Genomic DNA, 21,139 nt, shown 5'->3' on the forward strand with positions numbered 1-21,139 from the left:
TTGCTTGACAGGTTTCCAGGGGTCTGCACTTCTTTTTCCTCTGGCATAAGAATGCAGGGCTGGAACAGGCCGGGGGGGGATTGCTGAATCGGGAGTTCTGTTGTCACAGGCAACCATCTGGCAAATCCCTTTCACGAACGGATCAAACTTCATATTAAAGCTCGTAAGGTCTACAGCCATTTGTTCTTTTGCCAATACTGTCCTTTTGCTTTAATGGCTCTTCTATCTCCCTGGTGGATAACTGCACGCGGAGCTACAATTCTCTGTAATAGGTATTGTGCAGAGCCAGATAGATGAAGATGCCTTTTCTAATGCTGCAGCTGCTTTATGTCATCCAACGGGTCAGGAGATGAAATTTGCCCAACTTGTGAGAAATAGCTATCAGAAGGTTAGCTTGCCTAGTGGGGTGAATCAGAGCTCGTGGGTCTCACTCCTGTCTCCGAGATCTCTGGTTCTGAGTGGCAGTTGATGAAAAATACTGATGGGGCTGATGAAAAATACTACTGCCTAAACTTCCTTCTTCCATCGTGCTTCTTGTCTCTCCTGCTTGCATGGTTCTTGGGTCAAAGCTTGGCATCCCTGTGGTGGACATGACAGAAAGGGAAAAATGAGCCCGCTGTTTCATTGCAATTGGCAGTGCAAATGGATTTTTAAAGCTTTGTAAAATGGGCTGTGGTGGCCCTGGCAGCCCTGCCGTAGATGTGGGCCCTGTCCAGGGAGGCTGGGATGGCAGCAGCCGGATCCCGACTCCGAACTCACTGCAGTACGGGCTGCGAGACCTCGGGAGTCGGAGCCCTAAGTCATGCCCCAAATTACTGGTGCCTTTTTTCTTACCCCTAACTGTAAAGTGGGGATCAAATTCACTTTCCAAGGGAGTAGCTGGGATTAATGCTTGCTGGAGACACCAGGGCGGAACAGAACTGTAAAGAATTAGCAATTTCTTTCACTGTAGGTATTATGGTAAGCTACAGTGAATTGATCTTTCTAATACTGCTTTACAACTCTTACCATTGTCTTTTAGTTAAATTTTGCTTGCTGAGGATTTTTTCCTGACAGAAAGAATTTGAGGCTGGAGGGAAGCGACAATAACTGAGGGATAAGCAGCTTACGTGGCAGTTCTGTGGGTAGGGTGGGCGGAGGGGCTGCTTGGTGTCCTGCTTCAATATTCCTCTTCTCATATCTTGCTCTGATAAACAGGAAAACACTTATGTACCCCGCAACCCTCCACACTTAATCTAGAAAATCTACTGGTTTAGGGCAGTGTTCTTGGAAAGCTGTAAAAGGAAAACAGCTGTTCAGGGATCAGATCTGAGAGAAATGAAGTCTGTTCGAAATCAAGGCTTAATGACAGGGATGTATGCCTGAGAGATTTTGTTTGCAAGTTTGCTTTGTCCACAACTCAGACTGAAGAGCAGAGCCGGAACCTTAAACCTCCTGAAACCTGTGTTTGTGTAGTGTGCGGGTGAAGTTTTTGGTGATAAGCCTGGTGGGTTGTAGGAGTTTGATGCTTTCCAGGTATAAAACGGATGGCTTTCAGTCCTCCATCTGGCTTGCTCAGGTGTTTGGACATCCCGTGATAGAGGTTTTTAGTAAGAGGTCAAATTCTAGCTGTCTTCAGCATGGAGTCAGGGGGGTTGATAGTTTTCATCATGAAATAACCAGTTGTCAGGACTTTTGAGAATAGCTGCAAGTAAAAAAGGGATGGAAAAATTCTCTGTTTCCAGGTGGTTGCATCTTCACTTTTCCCATTAGCAGTGAGGATTATTTTACGAGTTTTGTTGCCTCCTGTGCAATTTTCAGTATTTCCTGAATGCTGTTGTTTTTAACACGACTTTATCATAAACTCTGAAAACTCAACAGCTCCCCTGTAGGTCATGAGCTGCAAAGGGAGGAAGCTGTGCGTCAGGGAAGCTAATGCATGCCTTTGACAAGCCAGGCTTTGTGGGATTCATCACAGATGTGTTTGGAAAACCTAAAACATCTGTTAGGTTGACATGTGGAACGCGGGTCAGCGTGCAAGCGCATCAGCGGTCTGAAACGGTGCTGCTCGTGGCAAAGGGCCATGGCTCGTGATAGTCTCGGAACTAAATGGACCTTCAATTCTTATTTCTGTGTTTAAATAAAAGCGGTTACAGAATGCGATATTCAAGAAACAAATGGCTAATTCCTTCCTTACCTTCCAGTTCTTCTTGCCCTATTGAAATGGGAAAATCTGATCAAACTCAGAATTTTCATTTGCTTATTTATTTTGGTGGTTTTGTTTCCTTCTTTTTGTGGTATGTTATCTTCTCAGCGACCGCTGCCTGCCCAGGAAAGAAATGGAGCTAGGACTGCAGAGCACAGTGCAAGTAATCGGTGATCTTAATCTAGAGGCAAAAACCCCCTCTCCGAGGGAGTAAGGGTGGGAAACCCCTATCTGACATCATGGGAATGCACTCCTGCGAATGACATCAGATTCCAATAAGAGAATACGGCAAGAATGAGATTTGCTTTGAAACCTGGTAATAAAATATGCTCTATCTTAACCCAGGGAAGGCATGAGACAGTTTCCTACAAGGAGACTAACAGAAGTACCGGCTCTAATTAACAGGAATATGGTCCTCAGGCCCGTAAAATGTTGCAGGATTTACGCGTTTAACTCTTACAGGGAAGCTGCAGCAACTTGGCGCTTGGAATTTTTTTCCAGACCATCCAAGGTACCCCAGAAGCGATGAACAGTGTGGTCTGTTCCACCTGAAACACTTACCCACACAGGGACTAATTGGTGGCTTTTAAACTGGAGCTCGAAAGCTAGCTAGAACCCTCTTTGTTAAATGGTAAAGACTGCCGTGTCTTCTCAGGTGGGTTGAGCCAGGAACTTGCGTTGCGAGGTGTAAGCACTTCACCATCTGAAATTATCTTTTCAGATCAGTAAAATGATCCATCTTCTCCCTGTGTAAACTTCCAGCTGAACAGAAGGGGAGTTTGCTGAGCTATGTAGTGGTTGTCTGGTTTAGCTAATGAGGAGTGTGACTCTGGGGGGGTATTTTACTGCCCCTCCCCAATATTCTAGTGGGAGAAAACCTTTTGAATTCTGCTGGGCTCGAGGTCGGTGTTTTCTGTCATCCCTTCAGTTCTGTGCCAGTGTCAGTCCAGCGAGCCTGAGGCATCCAGTGGGGTGTTGCAGTAATGCAGGGTTGATTCGAAGTGACAATTAACTGGAAGTGGTTTGTTTTAAATATCAACTTGCGTCATTTCTGTGTAGTAGTCAGCCAGCAGAGCAAACAAAGCTAACAGTTATAACGCGGAAAATGTTTTGGTAGGTAGAGTTTGATTCTATTTGTAAAGTTCTCATAATGCAATAATAATAAAAATAGTTTTGAAGTGGTAAAACTTTTTTTAATAATGGCAAGCCTAATTTCAGTTGTGCAGAATTAGAAAACAAATTAGCATACGTATACCTTACTGAAACGCAGGAGGCTTAAGTTCGCTTATTCGCGAATGAATTGTAGAATTAAATTTTTAATACTTCATTTAAACGAAAACTATGAAAGTAGAAAATGCTGCTGTCCTTGTGCTTGGAATGTCACTTTCTTCACATGCATGCACATACACAAATTGGTCTTTAAATTGATTAAAGTTGACACGCAAACCACAAAAGAAAGTAGTCTAGTTGGGGATGAAATTACCAAAGTCGGTCAGTATTTTTTTATTGGTTTGAATGGCTGATCGTACTTGATATAATTCTCAGCCCCTATATAAAATCCATAAAATAGAGGAACTGCTGTGGTTGAAGGAACCTTTTTCATTTTCTGGCAGCCATTACATGCTGCCAGTTCAAACCCACTTTTTTTTCTTAACAGTTCTTTCCCAAGCTCAGAAATGGATTTCCCCCAGCCACTGTCATTCAATTATCACCTCAGGAAATGCATAGATATAACTGATGATCCTTTTAAAACATCCTGCAGTATTCCACTCCTCCCATCCTTCATTTTTCTTCTCGCTCCAGTCATTAAATGTAACATTGCCGATGTATATTTTATAGGGTGACCCTGACGGCTGTCGCTTTGAGGATGTGCAGAGATAATAAGATTGTGCATGTAATGAAGGGCAGATAAATAGAAAAATGTTTACGGGATGGAGTGTGGTAGGTTTAACTGCTTTATGGCTTGCTTCTCTCTCGTATGCACGCCCACGTGAACTACCCCGATACCAGTGTTTTAAAGAGTGAAAATGTGATGTATTGCAGGCATTGAGGCAGATGCTGTGATGTAGCCGGTAGCAGTGAAATGGTTTTTGTCCCGCACCTGGACTCTAGTAATATGCAACCAAGAAACTTAATTATTGAGCTGGTACAAAAAGAAAGTGCAGTTAAAGGGATAATGTATTGGTGCTTGGCACCTTCATTGAGAAAATCCTATTCCTTGTATTGTGCTGCTAAATTCTCGATGTCAGTGGCACCGATGGACAAGTGCATGTGAAGGGGGGAAGGCATGATCCAGTGCAGACCACGGTGAGCTCTGCACTGAGAGCTTTTCGGAACACCTTGCGTTTAATTTATCAGGGTATTTATCCCAGTTGCCTTTTTGTCCTGGTGTGTGAGCTCCAATACTGAGAACTTCTAGTTAACGAGAGACTGGCAGTGAAGGATGTTGCATGAAACAGCTGTGAACTCCAGGACTTTGATGTGGGTTGTAAAATGGAATGAAAGAATTGCTGGCTCAAGAAAATAGGAACTTCTCCCGTCTTTGCAACAGCATTTCATCTCTGTTCTTCAGAACTACGGTGCGTTTAATTCACCTGGCCCATGTGCATTTTGTTAGGGGTAGCGCTTTGGGCATCGAGATGTAAGGGAAAAGGGAAAAAGGCTGAATATTTGCATTTGCTAGGGAGAATAAATGGATGTTGAGCAGTGGGTTGGAAGGAACCTGCAATGTATGCCAGCCTGAGCCTCAATGGGAAGAGAGATGCCCTGGCTCCACAGGGGCTAAATTACATTCTCCAGGCTCTGTCTGCGTGAAGCAGTTCGTACTCTGTGCCAGATGAAAACATCACATCAGTGCTGAAGAATTGGGCTCTGCCGGAACGGGAGACCCCTCTCTGCTGCAGATGGGGCAGCAGTGCCTGAGCAGGGGCTGGCGGGGGAAGCCAAGAGGTAGGGGGGAAGCTTAGCAGAGGAGGGGGGGAAAGGTAAATGAGTGGAGTTCAAAGTGGTCGAGCAAATTGGGATTTCTGACCTCAGGAATTCTGATAAGTTGCAAAGAGGCGCTCAGTAGAAAATAAACCCTCGGCACGTGTATAAGGCAAGCGGGTTCTTAACTCTTTCGCTATTTTGTTAAGCTCTTAATTGATCAAGCGCCAGAGATCCCTGTGGGGCGTACCTGGTGACACTGGCAGTGGTTACGCGGTCCTGGAGGACTATAACTCGACACTATTAAAGATAGGCTCTAATAATTAATAATGGCTGCAGCCAACAGTCTGTGGGTTCCTGTGGGGATTGGGAACTCTGTTGATTAACAAAGAGGTGTCTCTGGAGGAAGAAGCCTTAATTACAAAAGCTTTTTTTTTTTTTTTTTTTTTTTGTTCTGGCATGATGTACAGCTGGAGAGAGGGTCAGCAGCTTTTAACCGTGGCTGAGGCTTAAAACAACGCACTAGCGCACTACGCATTTGGTTTTGCAGAACTGTTCAAGCTGGTACTTAAATCCCTAAAAATGGGGAGGGGAAGAGTTGTTCTCATAGAACAGGTAGTGAGGGTAAGTTCCATAATATGCTAATTATCTTATTTCCTACCAGTATATGCAAGCTTGATAACACACACTGGGAAAGGTTAGCAGATGAGCTACATGAAAATTGTGAGTTAGATGTGGCACAGAGCCGGGTTATTGGTGGGGGGGTTTCAGGCTGTGGACAATAACATTAGGTTTCTCTGTGGTTTGCTAAAACCATACGATCAAGTGGTAGGAATGAAACAGGAATACCCAATCGAAAGAAAAAGCAGCTTGTGTCGACGGTGAGAGGAATGCTGAAGTGTTGAGGAACAGTCAGTTGGTACTGTGCTTACCAAGGATGGATAAGCCTATCCCATAGGCCTGGTTTTGAACGGGGAAGGAATTTCAGAGCCTGACTGTCACTGGTGGAGCTGTTCACGTAGTTTGAGGGTGATCAGTGCAGTGGTGCTTTCACACAGCATTGATCTTGGCCAATTTATAAATCTTTGCTTTTCTATGCTGTAAAACTTAAAAAAGGTGGGCTGAGACTTAATTTGTAAATATTTCATTGGCTTTGTCATCAAAGGAAGATGCTATACAATGCTTGAGTGTTGCTGCAGGTAAATGTTTGTTTCAAATGAGAGATGATTTACGTCCTGTCTTGTACAGCTTTCCTTTTTCCTCCCCGCTTTGCAGTCCCTGTTCGCTGACTCTTTTCTACCAGTGATTCCATTACTCTGTATCACTTGCCACTTCCAGTTCCCATGCATAATTTTGTTCTAAGAGTTGGGTTTAGTTTGCATTCACCCATTATGTTGATTTTTATTTTTTTTTAATTATTTATGAAGGAGGGCAAGTATATTCTCTTGGGAGAATTACAGAGTGATCTGTGTGTTTAGGTAATATGAAAAATGAAATTATTTTAGTCTCTTCACTGCTTGAGGAGCTTCAGAGTGAAACCTTGGGGTTCCAAACTTGTCTCAGCACTCTCAGGAGTGACACAGTTCTCTAAAGACCTGTTGGATCGTAGGCCTGCGTCAGCTATCTAAACAAAAGCATAATTTATAGGAGAGAGAGAAGCTGGCTGTTCCTCTGGTCTGTAGAGGACTAAGCAGGGTAGCAGTGCTCATTTAGCAGAAACAATTAGAAAGCATAAAGCTGTATCTGATCGCAGGTTTTTTCCATAACAAAATGAAATCCAGAAAATACAGATGGAGCCTCGGCTGGGTTCCTGGGAAATTCTGTGACTGTTCCTGTATTGGGGGTAAATTGACAGCATAAAAACCCAAGGAGTTAGCCTGGGTTTCTTATACCTGTCTCCTCTTCTGATTCCCACTTGGCCAGCCTGTTTTGCTAGGAGTTTCAAATAAAAAAAGAAACCCTCTAGCTTACCTTGCTGTTTGCAGAACAAGGGAACGCTCTTAGGACAGCCAGTCTTTTCCTAATATTGTGGGTAGAGTTTTTAGCGGAGACCAGGGAGAGAAGGCAACACGGAGACCAGGGAGAGAAGGCAACACAGAGACCAGGGAGAGAAGGCTGTGTTGCCATCCAAAAGATAAATGGCTAGAGGAACTGATAGATAAAATGCCTATACTTCTAAAATATGCTAGAGAACTGAGAGACCTGCAGGATATTCCTTAGAGAGCATCCCATGATTTTTAATGTGGTTTTTTTGTAGTGCTAGTAAAAATATTGCTTGGTTTTTAAAAGCCTCTCTTAAAATTTCAGTAATGTTTTAGATTATGCAGTATTCCTGTGCACCCAAGGTGGACATTAATCAGTGCTACTGAACAAACTGCTGAGACTTATTGCTTAATTAGAGCATATGCAAACCTATTTGTCATAGTTGGCAGAGGCATGTAGACCAAGCTTAAAATTGTAGAAATGCCTGGGTTCAACGCTTCCGAGCTGCACCCAGCTGCTGTGCTTTCTCTTCCCTGCTGCATTTTTTCAATACTTGTTCAGACCAGGGCAAGAGTTTCAAATTTTCTCTGCCTGGATGTGGGTTCATAACAAGAAGTCGCCACGCCGTGCCCTCCGCTCATGGTCCTGTTTCTTCCCTGATGGGGAAGGCTGTGCTGGGCAGGGGGCCAGCGGCTTTGTGGAACGGCTTGTGCTAGCCTCTTTGCATGCCTTTGTGCCTCTTGCATCAGCGGCTTTGGGGTATGGAGACGTGTGTGACGGCAGGGGCTGGTACCTTCGGGTTTGCTTCCCAGTCTAACAGGATACGGCAATATTCTGGGTGGTTCTGTGAAGTTTCGGGAAGCAGCCTGGAGATGACAGGCAGTGCTATGCTCATCTGTACTGAAGGTGGGTGCCGTAACGCTGCCGTCACACGGGACCGTGCGCGTGTAGCCCATTGCCTTGGTCTGCCCCTTGGCGTGCAGGCATTTGAGCGGGTGGTGTAACCCAGGCTGTTAAAGCCAGGGGATTCGGGGAAGGAGGCGGGCGCTGCAGACAGTGGTTTTACCACAGGCCTTCAGTAACAGGGAGCATTAGCTAAATTGAGTTGACTTAATAAAATCTTGACGCATTCCAGAAAGATTGTGAATTCATTAAGGCCACAGCTGGACAATCTGTTCCCCTCTGGTCTGCCATCACTAGTTTATAGCTATTGAAGAGAGTTGTCATTTACCTTTTCTGTTTAATTACTATAAAGCTATTCCCATCCTCCACAATTTATTTTTTTTTTTTTCCCCTCTCCTTGCAGAGCTAGGCTCTGGGGAAATTAAACAGCAATTATTATGTTTGCTCACTCTGTTATATCATAACAGATACTTGAAGGTAAGTTGATGTGTTTGTGTGATTGGCTTCCATGGGAGCAGCGCCTGCTGCGGCAGGGCTGTCGAACCCTCTCAAATCCAGAGATGCATACACAGTGTTAATCCTCTGTTTACCTAAGGCAAGACTAAACACAAACCTGGGGCACAGCTTGTATGGCGGATTTTACATTTGAAAACTACTGATAAGAAGTGAGAAACCAGAGCAAGCAGCCCTTACTGGCGCTGATGTTAGTTTGTTAAGGGTATGGAGGAGTTAGTAAAGCCTGCCCCCGGGTTTTGTGATGTGGCTCGGAGAGCTTGAGCGAGCTGCAAAAAAAATATGGGTGAGAACAGGGGGTGAACATGGTGGGAGAGGTAAGAGAAGGGGGCCACGTGCCAAGGTGATCTCCCAGTAAATGCAGGTGGCCTGTGCAGCAGGAGCGTCGGGTTGGGGAGGTCTGGGCCGCCTCCAGAGCTGAACTGCAGAGAAAATCTCACCGTCACGTACTCCTGTGGGAGTGGATCTGAACCATTCCTTTCTCTTTCAAAATAATCCCTAGAACAGAGCAAACGGAACCCTACAACGTGGGGTGAAATGGCCTTGGCAGGAGAAGGCAAGAGGCTTGGAGTTGTGAGTTCCGGATGGATTTAAAAATTGACGAAAACTGACATCTCCAACCTTAATGATTCTATGATTCTGTGTTTTTTAGTGAGGAACGTATCCCCTTCTGTCTTGTGAAACTTCAGTAATGGGAAAGCAGATGCTCTCAAGGAAAGGTGGCATTAAAAGCCTGAACAGTGCTTCTCATTTTGCTTTATATGTGTTGGATAAATTGCTTGGGACAGTTAATGAGATGTCAACATAGAAAAATGGAGTTGTGTTTGCAGAAAAGAGGGGTGGCGTTGTATCAAGTGGAGGTGAGGCTGTTGCTATGATCAACTAAGGAGATTGGGAGAGAAATGGATTTTTCCCCCACACTGGTGGAAAAAGCTGTTCCTTGATGGAGTTGATCTGGGAAGGCACTAATAGCATCTTTCTTGGATGTGGCACAGTACAGGAATTAGAGCTGCTCATTCGAGGGGTGGTGTGGGAGTAGACTTGTGGGTCATTTTATTGGGACTTTCCTTCTACCACATCGGATTTATTGGTAACTGATACATAGGGACAATTGTGTCCACAACATCGGTATCTGGGGGTCGGAGAGATGAGGTGGATTTCAGGGACAGGAGGCAGCAACTTGGATGTGGAAACCCTTCCTGCTGGAGAATCACCCCAAAATACTGGCTGTATTACCACCAAATAACTGGAATGTTACAGCTGCTCTGATTCATTGGACTGGGAGCTTTGCTGAAGAATGGCTTTGCCTGTGCTGTGGGGGACTGCTTCATTGAACACTCGTGTTTCTCATTTGCACATGCATCGTGGGTCATCCGTGTATGTGCAGCCATATAAAATTTTGCTCCTTCATGTTGGGAGCGGTGATAAGCTGGGCCGTGCATTGCTTAAGTTTACTGCTTCATCGTGCGGCTTTGCAGTGGTGGTTCATGCCCACTTTGTTGGTGGTTCCAGAGCTTGATTACACTGGAGCACGTTACTGGGTGCAGGGAAGAGAAGAGGGTGATGGCAGCAGTTGGATGGTGCTTACTGCAAGAGGGGGCAGCTAACTTCAGATGGTCTGAGCACTTTGGGCCACTAAATGGGATTAGGGAGTGAGGAACAAGGTCGCTGTTTCAAGCAGCAGGTTCGGCCCTCCCTGAGCTTGGCTTGCAAGCCTTGAGTTTCTCTTCCACCATCAGCCGGAGACGTCACCACAGGTAGTAGTTGCTTCAGTGGTCTCACCCCTTCCTTAATTTCTCTCTGAAGTTTGGAAATGAGGGGGATGTCCCCCCTCGGTTGAACAAGGGTGCAGTGAAGGATGGTTCAGCTGTTTTTATCTTGGGTGATTTTTAGTGCGTGTGTTGCTAGCAATACCCATCCCTGGCACAAAAAGCTTCAAAGGAGGCACGCAGTACGCGTGCAGGTTGTTAGGTTAGGGCTGTTCCCCTGGGTGTAGACCTGCTATCCAGAAAATGGGATTCAGAGCAGCTGCTGTCAGCCCCCCCAGCACACACGCGCCAGCCCGCCGCAGTTCATCGTGCTGTTGGCAATTAGAGCAGGGGGATGTAGGATGTGTTGACTGCGAGACCTTGTGGTGAGGTGAGGTGAGATCGCCAGGAACAAAATGATCATTACAAGCCATTCATGTCGGCAGCGTTTATGCTTTTCTGTTTGCTTGCAAGCAAAACCAGCAGCTAATTTGCAAGGCTGCCTTTTGTAAAAGGGCCTTTTGATCAATGCTTGCCTGTGTTAATGTTTCAGTAGGCTATTGATTTCTGCAACAGCTTTTGTTCGCTGAATTTATGTGCGATGGGTTTCGGCAGCGCATGCTATGCATGTTTGATGAAAGTTCATTTGACTTCACTTGCAGTGAAGCTGGAAGCTGGTTTTACTCCCTGTTTGTACAACCAAAGCTTTCCTGACTTATTCCTTTGTGCTCAAGCTTCTGCCACCTGTGCAGTCACCAGTGTGTGCTGTTCCTAATCCTTCCAGGCTCACTCCACTCCAGCATTTAATCCCTTAGGTAGACAATATAATATTAGATAGCCAGGCAGCTAATAAGATCTGGCATGGAATTTTTTTCAGTGTAGTACATAGCAAACCTCTGTGTGTGTCTATAACATTTAACGTTCTCGGTGTACGCTTCCTCCCTGACTTTTACTTCTCCATCTTTGTCAGAAAGTTGAGTCATTTACTGAGTCATGTAGCTGTGCAGTCTGACGATGAATTTTGAAGTACAGAATATTCTCCAGTCCCTTAACATACCCAGATTTCATAGATGGGGTAAAACCAGTGGTTGAATAAGCTTCATCTTTATCTGCATGCAGTTGTGACGGTGATGCTGGGGGGGGTCTCAGGAAGAAAAGCATTATGACCATGAAGTCAGTACTTTTTTATAAATATACACCATTTCCTGGGGTTTTTTTGAAGCTTGGTTTATGATGCAGTGCATGTATGAGTTGTTAAACTTCCCTTGGGACCTGATGGCTTTGCGATGTGTAAATAGAGCTCAGTTAGGTTCCCATTTCCTATTTTATGACAGGAAGAAAAGAGGTTGGTTTGCACTCTGCTCTTGCCGTATGTCAGAGGACACATTAATTCACTGACATAAAGACGTGGGATTTACTGGCTTGCTCCTTGGTGCTGACACCTCAGATTTGATATAAATGAATTTATAGGTAAAATGTGGCTGGTTTCATTTGCGAGAGACTTTTTACCTCTGAAAAGCATTGCATAAGCTTTTCTGCAGAGCTTCGTCTGCCTCCTGGCACGGGTCGTATCCTCAGTTTGACAAACACAGTTGTGCTGGGTGGACTTTGAGCCCACTTAATGGACTCCGAGTGAAATGGTATTTCGAAAGCAAACACGTACAGTTGAGCAGGCAGTAGGAGAGCAGGGTGCTGGGCCTCAGAACTCGGTGTTCTTCCCAGATCTGACGTAGCTTGAATGCTCATCGCCAGCCTGCACCCATTTTAGTTTTCGATTCTCTTCAGGAAAGATAGATATAGATATTTTTATTTTTTTTTTAGTAGAGCTTTTGTCCTTCAGAATCAACAATTGTAGGTAGTGATAATTTTGCCCGCTTAATCCTTCCTCCTCCCAGCCACGTATCGCTCTGAATCCAGTTTGGTGTGAATATTGCTCAGGTCTGTGCTGGAGATCAGTAGCATCAATCCCAGGCTATAGCAGTACAAATTAAAAATGCACCTATCCTGTCTATTGCCAGAAATCAAAGCGGTGGTTGTGTTCTTTCTGGTGTTTCTATTTTTAAATTAGGCATTGGTAAAATTCTTAAGTGTCTTAAATGTCAGCCGTTAATGTCTAGAACAACATCCTCCTTTTGTCTTTTAAGTGTTTCAGTGGTACAGATGTTAGTTATGGCTGTAATTGCTTGTCTGAGGCCCTTGGGAGGGTTTGGATTAAGGGTGGGTCTTTATTAGAGTTCACTTGAGTGATCTGCCCCGAGTACAGGCTGCAGGATTTCCCCACAGAGGGAGCGGGCTGAGGTTGTGTTATTTGATCACAGAAAATGCAGTTCAAAGAAACCCTTTTTGTGGGCAATTCAGGTATGTTTGTTCTGATGTTGATTTTTTTTCAAGGGGCTGGTTAGAACTTCTCCGTTTTTCTCTTGCAACTTGAAAGAAACAACACCTTTTACCTTAGAGGCAGACAAGTCGCCAGGAAATGATGGGGTTTCAAAGTAAGAGAAAAGAGATTAAAACCACATGCTGTTCTTTAGTTCGGCATTACATCCGCTCGTTTGAATGGCAGCTGCTCCACTTTTTGAATGTAAGCCAGATTCATTATGCTGTGAAATTATCACTCATTTCTCTAGGTGTGCTCTTTTAACTGCTTAATTAATTTAGATGTGGGCATATATATTCAAATTAAAATGCGATTTACTGTAGTAGGGTTGAGTTATGGTTCTCATTGAACACGTTTCTATCCGAACTTTCAGCTTCTTAAACAGGAAAAATTTAAAAATACCTGTACGCAGAACGTAGGCTGACAAAATGTCAGTATGGGTTTGAATTGATCCTTATTCTTTCTGTAAACACCAGAGAATTCTTAGCAGTTATCAGTTATTTGTTCTGACAACTCATGGAAAGGCAGGGCTGGATGCGACATGGAGGTGTCGGCAGGACGCTGACAGCAGGGCACGGGCACCCCCTTCCGAATTGCTGCGACCAGAAGGGCCAGCGGCATCCAGGTGGAAGCTGGCTGCCTACTACCCGGCCTCTTTTCTTTTCTAGTGGTGGAGGAGAGGAGTGAGAAGGCATTTATTTACTGCTGTTCCTCCCCTGCAAAAGCAAACAGAAAATAATGAGGATTTTTTTCTGTCTTATCTAAAGAGTTCTTTTGTCTGGCTGAAATACATCATGAAGCTTCCTACAAAAATACATGTGCACGCATACAGAGAGCAAAAGGGAGGAAAAAAGCTGACAAGTCAGATTTGCATGCCCCTCTAACATACTCCTTCTGTATTTGCAGGGAGAACTAATCACCTTCTATTACTATTGGAAGAAAACCCCTGAAGCAGCAAGTTCTCGAGCCCACCGTAGGCATCGAAGACAGGCTGTGTTTCGGAGAATTAAAACTCGAACTGCTTCCACTCCAGTCAACACTCCCTCCAGGCCCCCCTCCAGTGAATTCTGTAAGTGGAAGCTAAAAGCAATGCATTTATCTTTGTTTAGATTCAGGGAGCAACAGTAATGTAATGGTGCTGTACCTTCAAGTGAATGAAGCAAGGAAATGGAGTTCAGGCAGTTGCCCTCTCCTGTTCCTACACCATTATGCTGGAATGCGGTAGGCGTCTTTGATCACCAAGTGCTCTGTGCAGTTCTAAACATAAAAGCATCCTGTAAGGATGGAAACATGGCCCTGGTACTGATTTTCCCTACTCTTTTCTTGGTTTTGTGTTATATTTTCTCCGGGCTTATTACAATAATGGGAATTAGAAAATGCAAAACTAAGGAAGCCCTACAGCCCTTTGGAGGGAAGCCCCTTTCGTCCTTCCTTGGTGGCCCATGCCTTCTGCTTGATCCCAGACTCTGTGCTGCAGCCAGCACTATTGTATCTTACGCATCTTGGAAGTATCTTGACCTTGACTGAGGCGGAAGTGTCTAATCAAAGAATAATTACCCAAATCAGTGAAATGTACTGCATTGCAAAGGCTTATGATAAGTAACGTCCAAGTGGATATATAAACTTTTATCCTTACGTAAAAGGGTTATGTTACTCTGCGAGTTTTAAGTCTTTCTATGGGCTAAAGCCAGCAGGTGTCACGTGCCTTCTAAAGAAAAGGGACTATGTGGAAGGCAAAAATTGGCAGAATCTTACTAATACGGGGGAGGTAGAGGATGTGGCGAGCAGGCAGGATGGAATTCTGGAGAGGGTATTAGGTAGTAAGAAAGAGCTATTAGCTTCTCCTTGCTGAAATGGATAAGATTTATTGCTGATGTCTGCGTGCGCAAGAAGTGAGGATCTTGACTCTACAGCTCGCTCCAAGATACCCAGCACTTCAGAGTGCGTGTGGCTGGAAGGACCCATCCATATGGATCCGGCTGCAGGATGAGAATAAAAATCAATTTAGTAAAGGAAAGCAAGTTCTATCCCGGTGTCAGTTTTGCAGTCAGGGTTTAAACACCTGCAAGGATTGATGTAGAAATGATGGTAGAGCCCTGTGTTAATTTGAAGGGTAATGAGTTGATGAGAAATGCTAATGGCAGGTACTGTGGAATCCCTCCCTCTCTATGACCTGCACGTATTGCAGCATATTCTCTTGGAACCTTTAGAAAAACAGTATTCTTGGATCAAGGACTTCTCTTCTAATTAAAGACACGAACAAAAGAAGCCACAGGGCTTTCTGCTTGTGACAAATTACAGAGCTGTTACGTTGTGAATTTATAGTGATGGTGCTAGAAAAATGCAGTACTCTCAATAAGAAAGGATTTACTCCTGAGTTGTTTTAGGAGATGAGGTAAGATACAGGTTTTGTGATGACTGCAGATTTTCCGTGGTTTAGATGGTGCTTTTTAGCTCGCAGCCTTGTAATCAGCTAATTTGCTATATACTGCTTGCCACAAAGAAAGTGACCCTTTCCACATTCTCCACTTCTTTGAAACACGGCATTCTTGAAATGCAAGTTTGCCACAGTAAGTTAAAACTTACAGAGGCTTGCAGTAAGAATTGGAGAGCTGGTAGTATCCTTGTAGTACCTCTTCTCCAAAAGAATCACAACATGTTTTTCAAACAGGTGCATTATATGCAAGCATCGTTTCTTCCACCCACAAAACATATCTAGCTCCTGCGTTAAATATAGCCGCTGTCTAACAGAGCATAGCGGCACTCCCCGTCTGGTTTAGAAGATGAAGTCTAGAAACAAAATAATAACCAGAAAAGCCACCACAGCGTCTGTCCTTGGAATCTAGTAAAGTCGGACTTAGGTGTAGAATATTTGATTTTAAATTTGGCCAGGTTCTAGGGATATAAACCTCCTTTCTCTTGAAAATTGTGCTTTTGGAACACAGCCTCTCTAACTAAGCATGAACAGTATTTGAACAGCAACTTAATTGGGAAAGTGCCGTGTACTTAATAAAAAGTTCTGTGAATTGTATCAGTTGGTGCATTCCTGGAATCCTCCTTTAATCTGTAGGCTGATCAGTTTGCAAAATAATGGCCATCCAAGGCAAGGTGATTGTAGGAAGTCACAAAATTTATGTGAGAACTATTATTATTATTAATGGTTATTTTAGCCGAATAGGAGGAAATAGAAAATCCTGCTGACTTTTTCTTTTCCGTTTTCTTCTTCTTCCCTTGTTCTTTACTTACTCAGTGGACTTGAGCTCAGCCAGCGAAGATGACTTTGACAGCGAGGACAGTGAACAGGAACTGAAGGGCTACGCCTGTCGTCACTGCTTCACAACAAGTATGCACCTGATTCATCGCTGTATTTCTCTCCCTTCTGCTACTGCCTTTTTAATGCAGGTTCACTCAAGCAAGAGCAGTTCGTGTGCATGTACAGCTGTTCAAAAAAATGTGGGGTTGAATCAGCTAAAATAGGCAGCATTCCTAGCAGGGTTAATCATGCTTTGCCATTGCAAATCAATATTGCAGTTACAAAGGAGAATCCTGAGAGGTAGACATTTATACAGGAAAAAAACCCTACATAATCCATAATCTATATAATCCATTTGTGATACAGCAAATCGATATTGGACTGTGACTGTCACACATAAAAGTTCTTTACGCTGCACCAAATCTCTTCTGCAGCAGCCTCGTTCCTGTAGGTATTCCTGAAGATTGTCTTGATTATTTGGGCATATGCATGGCATGGAAGCGTGAGCCCCAAAATAGGGAAGGGAAGGAAATGAGAAGTTCATGGCTCACTTCACTTTAAGAAACCACAGCTTTGGAGAACAATAGCTGCCTGTTAGCTCCCAGGTGGAGCAGATAAGGCTCCTTCTTTGTTTTCAGAGCTGTAGTTGCTTAAGTAAACAAGTAGTTTGTAAATTGAATATTGAAGATGTGCACTGGAACACAGACTAAGCCTGGAACAGGAGAGTTTTCCAGAAACTTCTCCAACTTTGTTGGCCATAGAAAACCAGCTACTTTTCTAGTTGTTGTGTGCTTTTTTAATAATGCAATGTGTTTGTGCCGAGTATCTGGTACGTTGCGTATTTCTAAGCTGTTGCTTTTCCTGCCCCAAGCCTCCAAGGACTGGCACCACGGCGGTCGAGAAAACATTTTATTGTGCACTGATTGTCGCATTCACTTCAAAAAATACGGAGAGCTGCCACCCATTGAGAAGCCTGTAGACCCTCCACCCTTTATGTTTAAGCCTGTCAAAGAGGAAGATGATGGACTTAGTGGAAAGCATAGCATGAGGACAAGGCGGAGTCGAGGCTCGGTAGGCTTAACACTCTTGCATTGCAGCTGCTTCTCTAAAGACAAGGTGTTGTCTGGAAAAAGGTAGTCAAACTTCTAAAATGACGCTTTCTCCATCTTGCTTGTTTGCCCTGGTATGTGCCTGCTGCTGCATTTGCGTATACGAGTGTGAGATTTGCTGAGGTTGAGGCTTCCGTTGGAAAAAGGAGCTGAAATGTCTCTTCTGCAAGTTCTAGTCAAGCTTACTTTCATGTTTTTAATGACTGGCAGTGGACTGTCACCATAAGGGGGCACTTGACCAGTGTATCACTACAGATTTTGTTCTAGTGTGTTACCCTTCTGCCAGCTGGATCCTGTCAGAGGTAAGCCCTTGGGCTTATTTTAAAGGAAGAGTTTTAAAAAATTAAAACCTACTCATGTGGTTGTCTCGTTTGCACCCAGTGCCAGTGTGCTCTGTCACAGTTTTTACTTGGGGTGAAATGCCGGCAGCCCTACTGGGCGCAAGTCACTTGTGAGAACTCTGACAGCAGCTCCAGTTAATTTGATGTTTGCTTTGGGGTTTGGCTGATAGAAAGCAGCAGATAGATTTCTTTTGCTTGTCCTCCCCTCTCCCTCTTTCTGATCATGATGATACGACCATTACCTCTAAATGTCTTGCGAGGCTACACTGTCAGGTAAGGTTGGCTTTGTTGCTTTTACGGTAGCCAGTCATCCAAAAGCCTGCCAAATTGGGAGGGAAACAGCATTAATTACTGAAATACACTCTGCTGTGGTTCCTTGTCATATAGTAGGAGCACATTGAAACTGTGGTTTTAGAAACTGGTCTTGACTGCTTGAATGCCAACAGACTTTTTTTTTTTTTTTTTTTTTTTAAAGGAACATGAGGGTCCCTTCCTACCTCATTCACTGTGTGCGTATGCAGGCTTACAAATGTGCGCGCATGTGTTTTATGAAGAAAATTTGGCATGCAAACAGCAGCAGCTTTGGAACATCTTTCTAATGTTGTCATTTCTAGCAGACACTACTAAATAAAATCATCAGCACTTAATGTTTTTGAGTAGACAAATTAAGGAATCGCTTCCTTAAGTCCAGATGAGCTTTCAAGGAAAAATTATTGGGATGTTAATTGCTCTTGGTTTTTCATTTTTCAAGCTTTTTTAAGCATTTTTCAAGCTTTTTTTTTTTTAGCAGGAGTGGACCATCCATGCCCCTGATGTAAGACAGAAAAAAGTAAAGAGGTTGGACAAATGCTGACTTCGATACCCTTTTATTTCTGTTAAACAAATAGATGTCTACACTACGTAGTGGTCGTAAAAAGCAGCCAGCCAGCCCTGATGGTAGAGCCTCACCTATTAATGAAGACATCCGTTCTAGTGGCCGCAACTCTCCTAGCGCTGCCAGCACCTCCAGTAATGACAGCAAAGCAGATTCAGTGAAGAAGTCTACCAAGGTAAAATTTTCCCATTCTTCTTTTGTGTTAGGACTGGGCACCTGAGGCCTCTTCAGTCAGCTTAAACGAGATGCAGATTCTAGGAGGCCAGGGAATCCCTCAATGACCTAGAAATTCCTACTTGTGTGGATAAGCAAAAAATTTAATGGTGCATCTGACTGATGCTTTGTGCCTGTACGTAAGGATGTGTAGCAATAAAAACCATTAAAGTATCCCCGCATAACCTTACTGCTCTCATGATAAATTAATCCTTCAATTTCAGATGCAAATGCAAGCATTGGGCTCATGGAAGTAATACCGATCAGAAATGCTGTATTTGAGACAAGTAGACGATTTGGGGGATTTTTTTTTTTTAAAGCAGTACTTAATCTTTGTTTACAAAGGAATATGACTATGTAGTAATTGAGGCTACTTTTGTTGCTGTTCCTCTGTATGTATATTTGCTTGATTTTTCAGAGGAAGCTGACAGTTTAGTCTGTTTAAATGAGTAAGTGCCTTTCCAAGAGAGTGCTGAAGGAATAAAGCCAGATGAAGCAGGAAGGCTTGCCATTAAGCGGTGTAAATTAAAAAGTAGCAAGTTAAAAATAAATAGTTTTTTAAAAAGACAAGTCAAAACTGGAGTATGGGGCAAGTTTTCACAGAGCTGATAAAGCTGAGAACTTAGCAAAATTTGAAGTTAGGTTAGGTAATTATGTGACGTATAAAGCTGCCTGCCCCAGGCCATGAAAGAAGGTAGTAATCTTGTAATAGCTACTCACTGCTAGCCCTGTATTTGAGGGGGTATAAAAATATCCCTCTCAAAATACCAGGAGCAAAGCAAGACTTTTCATGTAGTAGAAAGAGGCTTATCCTGTGCCTGCCTACTGCAGAAATTCCCGCTGTGTCCTCTGTTAACAACCGATGTTGGTTTCCGTTAGAAGAGTATACTGGGCCAGTTGATCTGGTATGAGTTCCTCATGGACTTGATTCTGCACAGGTGAAGGTGGAAAGACAACTGCTTTGTTTGAAATGTTCTTTCACTTGGAAAGCTCAACACCACATCCGCGTGATGAGGAATGCTTTACTCTACATTCCTTTTCCTACTAGCTTGTGTCAGAAATGTGTGCAGGGTTTGTGTGCAAAATGCCCCACGGGTTTCTCTCTGCAGAAGTAAAATTGCAGTCTGTTTGGGGGTTCTGACTTAAATTTGACCTCCAGAGGGAGTGGCTAGGGCATTCTGTAGATGCAAGTCTTCTGGGAACTGCTCCTGGCAGATGGCAGAATTCAGCAGCAGCTCCAGAACAGATTCCCCTGCAACCTGTAATTGGACAGAGCGACAGATGCGTATTGGGTGGTTGTTAAATGCTCAACTTCTGATCAGTTTTCCTGCTCCATAGGAACCCTTCTCATTTATTTGTATTAAATATGGTAGCTCTGGCATACACTCAACTTACTTTTGCGTTTATATGACTGGTAACTGTTGTGTTCTGCTTCATTTGTGGCAGAAGATAAAAGAAGAGGTATCTTCTCCTCTGAAGAACTCCAAGAGGCAGCGGGAAAAGGCAGCTTCTGACACAGAGGAACCTGACAGGTCCAATGCCAAAAAATCCAAAACTCAAGTGAGTCCCACAGAGGAATGTTTTCTCTTAGGAGAATGGTTTGAGAGTGGGAGGGGGTGAAAACCCAGTAACAAACCAAAACCATGAAATCAATTTAAGCCACAGTAACTTGTAACTTAATCTGTGGCTGGAAAGCAACCCACATTATAATGTGTTCCTTCTGTTGAAAAACAGTGGAATGATATGGGGTAAGTCCAGAAGTCTTTTTTGTTGTTGTTTTAATATCAGTATCGGAGTATACTTGGATTCTTTTCCATACCCTCCCCCCAAATATTTTTATTGAAATTTGTTTTTTCCTCTTCTGTGGCAAGTTAAAGACCACCACGGGAGTTCTCTTAATTTAATGGTATCAAAGCTTAATTGAAGTACTTTCGGGATGTCTTTTCAGCTCTGTGTACCTGACCAGGTTCACTCTGTGCACAGGATTTGGGGATTTTGGCACTGAGCTTCCCATATTACAGAATAGCAAAATGGTTGAGGCTGGAACTTCCTGGTGGTCATCTGGTCCACCCCACTGCTCGAGCAGGGCCGCCTAGAGCCAACTGCCCAAGACCATGTCCAGATGGCTTTTGAATATCTCCAAAGATGAAGAGTCCCCAGCCTCTCTGGGCAACTTGTTCCATTGCTTGGTCACCTTCATAGTGAAAAAGCATTTCATTATGTTCAGGCAGCACCTCTTGTATTTCAGTTTGTGCCCATTGCTACTGGACAATACCAAAAAGAGCGTGGCTCTGTTGTCTTTGCACCCTCCATTTGGATATTTATGTTGCCTGTGCTGTTTTAAGTCCCGTGAGGTTCGAAGGGTGGCACTTGCCCTTGTGTTTGCACAGCGGGTTGTAGTTTACATAGTGGGTTGCATCCTGTGGCATGCTGGCAACGTTCTTTGTGCTGTTTTCTCATGCACGTGGTTATCCTTCCATCTCTCCCTGCAGGAGATCAGCAGGCCAAACTCTCCCTCAGAGGGTGAGGGTGAAGGTGAGAGCTCAGACAGCCGCAGTGTCAATGACGAAGGGAGCAGCGATCCCAAGGACATTGACCAGGATAACCGGAGCACGTCACCCAGCATCCCGAGCCCTCAAGACAATGAGAGCGACTCGGATTCATCTGCTCAACAGCAAGTGCTGCAGGCACAGCCCCAGCTGCTTCAGGCACAGA

At 44.0% G+C, this 21,139-nt stretch overlaps 1 protein-coding gene across 1 annotated transcript in view; it reads left to right on the forward strand.

Annotated features, from left to right (window-relative positions):
* Positions 1-21,139, forward strand: part of RERE (arginine-glutamic acid dipeptide repeats) — a 183,130-nt gene that overhangs the window by 151,043 nt on the left and 10,948 nt on the right. Inside the window, exons 11-16 of the mRNA XM_009646779.2 lie at positions 13,541-13,703; positions 15,885-15,977; positions 16,759-16,958; positions 18,225-18,386; positions 19,871-19,984; positions 20,917-21,132. Coding sequence (XP_009645074.1) covers positions 13,541-13,703; positions 15,885-15,977; positions 16,759-16,958; positions 18,225-18,386; positions 19,871-19,984; positions 20,917-21,132 — 948 coding nt within the window. The remainder of the gene's footprint in view (positions 1-13,540; positions 13,704-15,884; positions 15,978-16,758; positions 16,959-18,224; positions 18,387-19,870; positions 19,985-20,916; positions 21,133-21,139) is intronic.

The sequence above is a fragment of the Egretta garzetta genome, unplaced genomic scaffold (genome assembly GCF_000687185.1).
Source record: "Egretta garzetta isolate BGI_Z169 unplaced genomic scaffold, ASM68718v1 scaffold29, whole genome shotgun sequence".
NCBI lineage: Eukaryota > Metazoa > Chordata > Aves > Pelecaniformes > Ardeidae > Egretta > Egretta garzetta.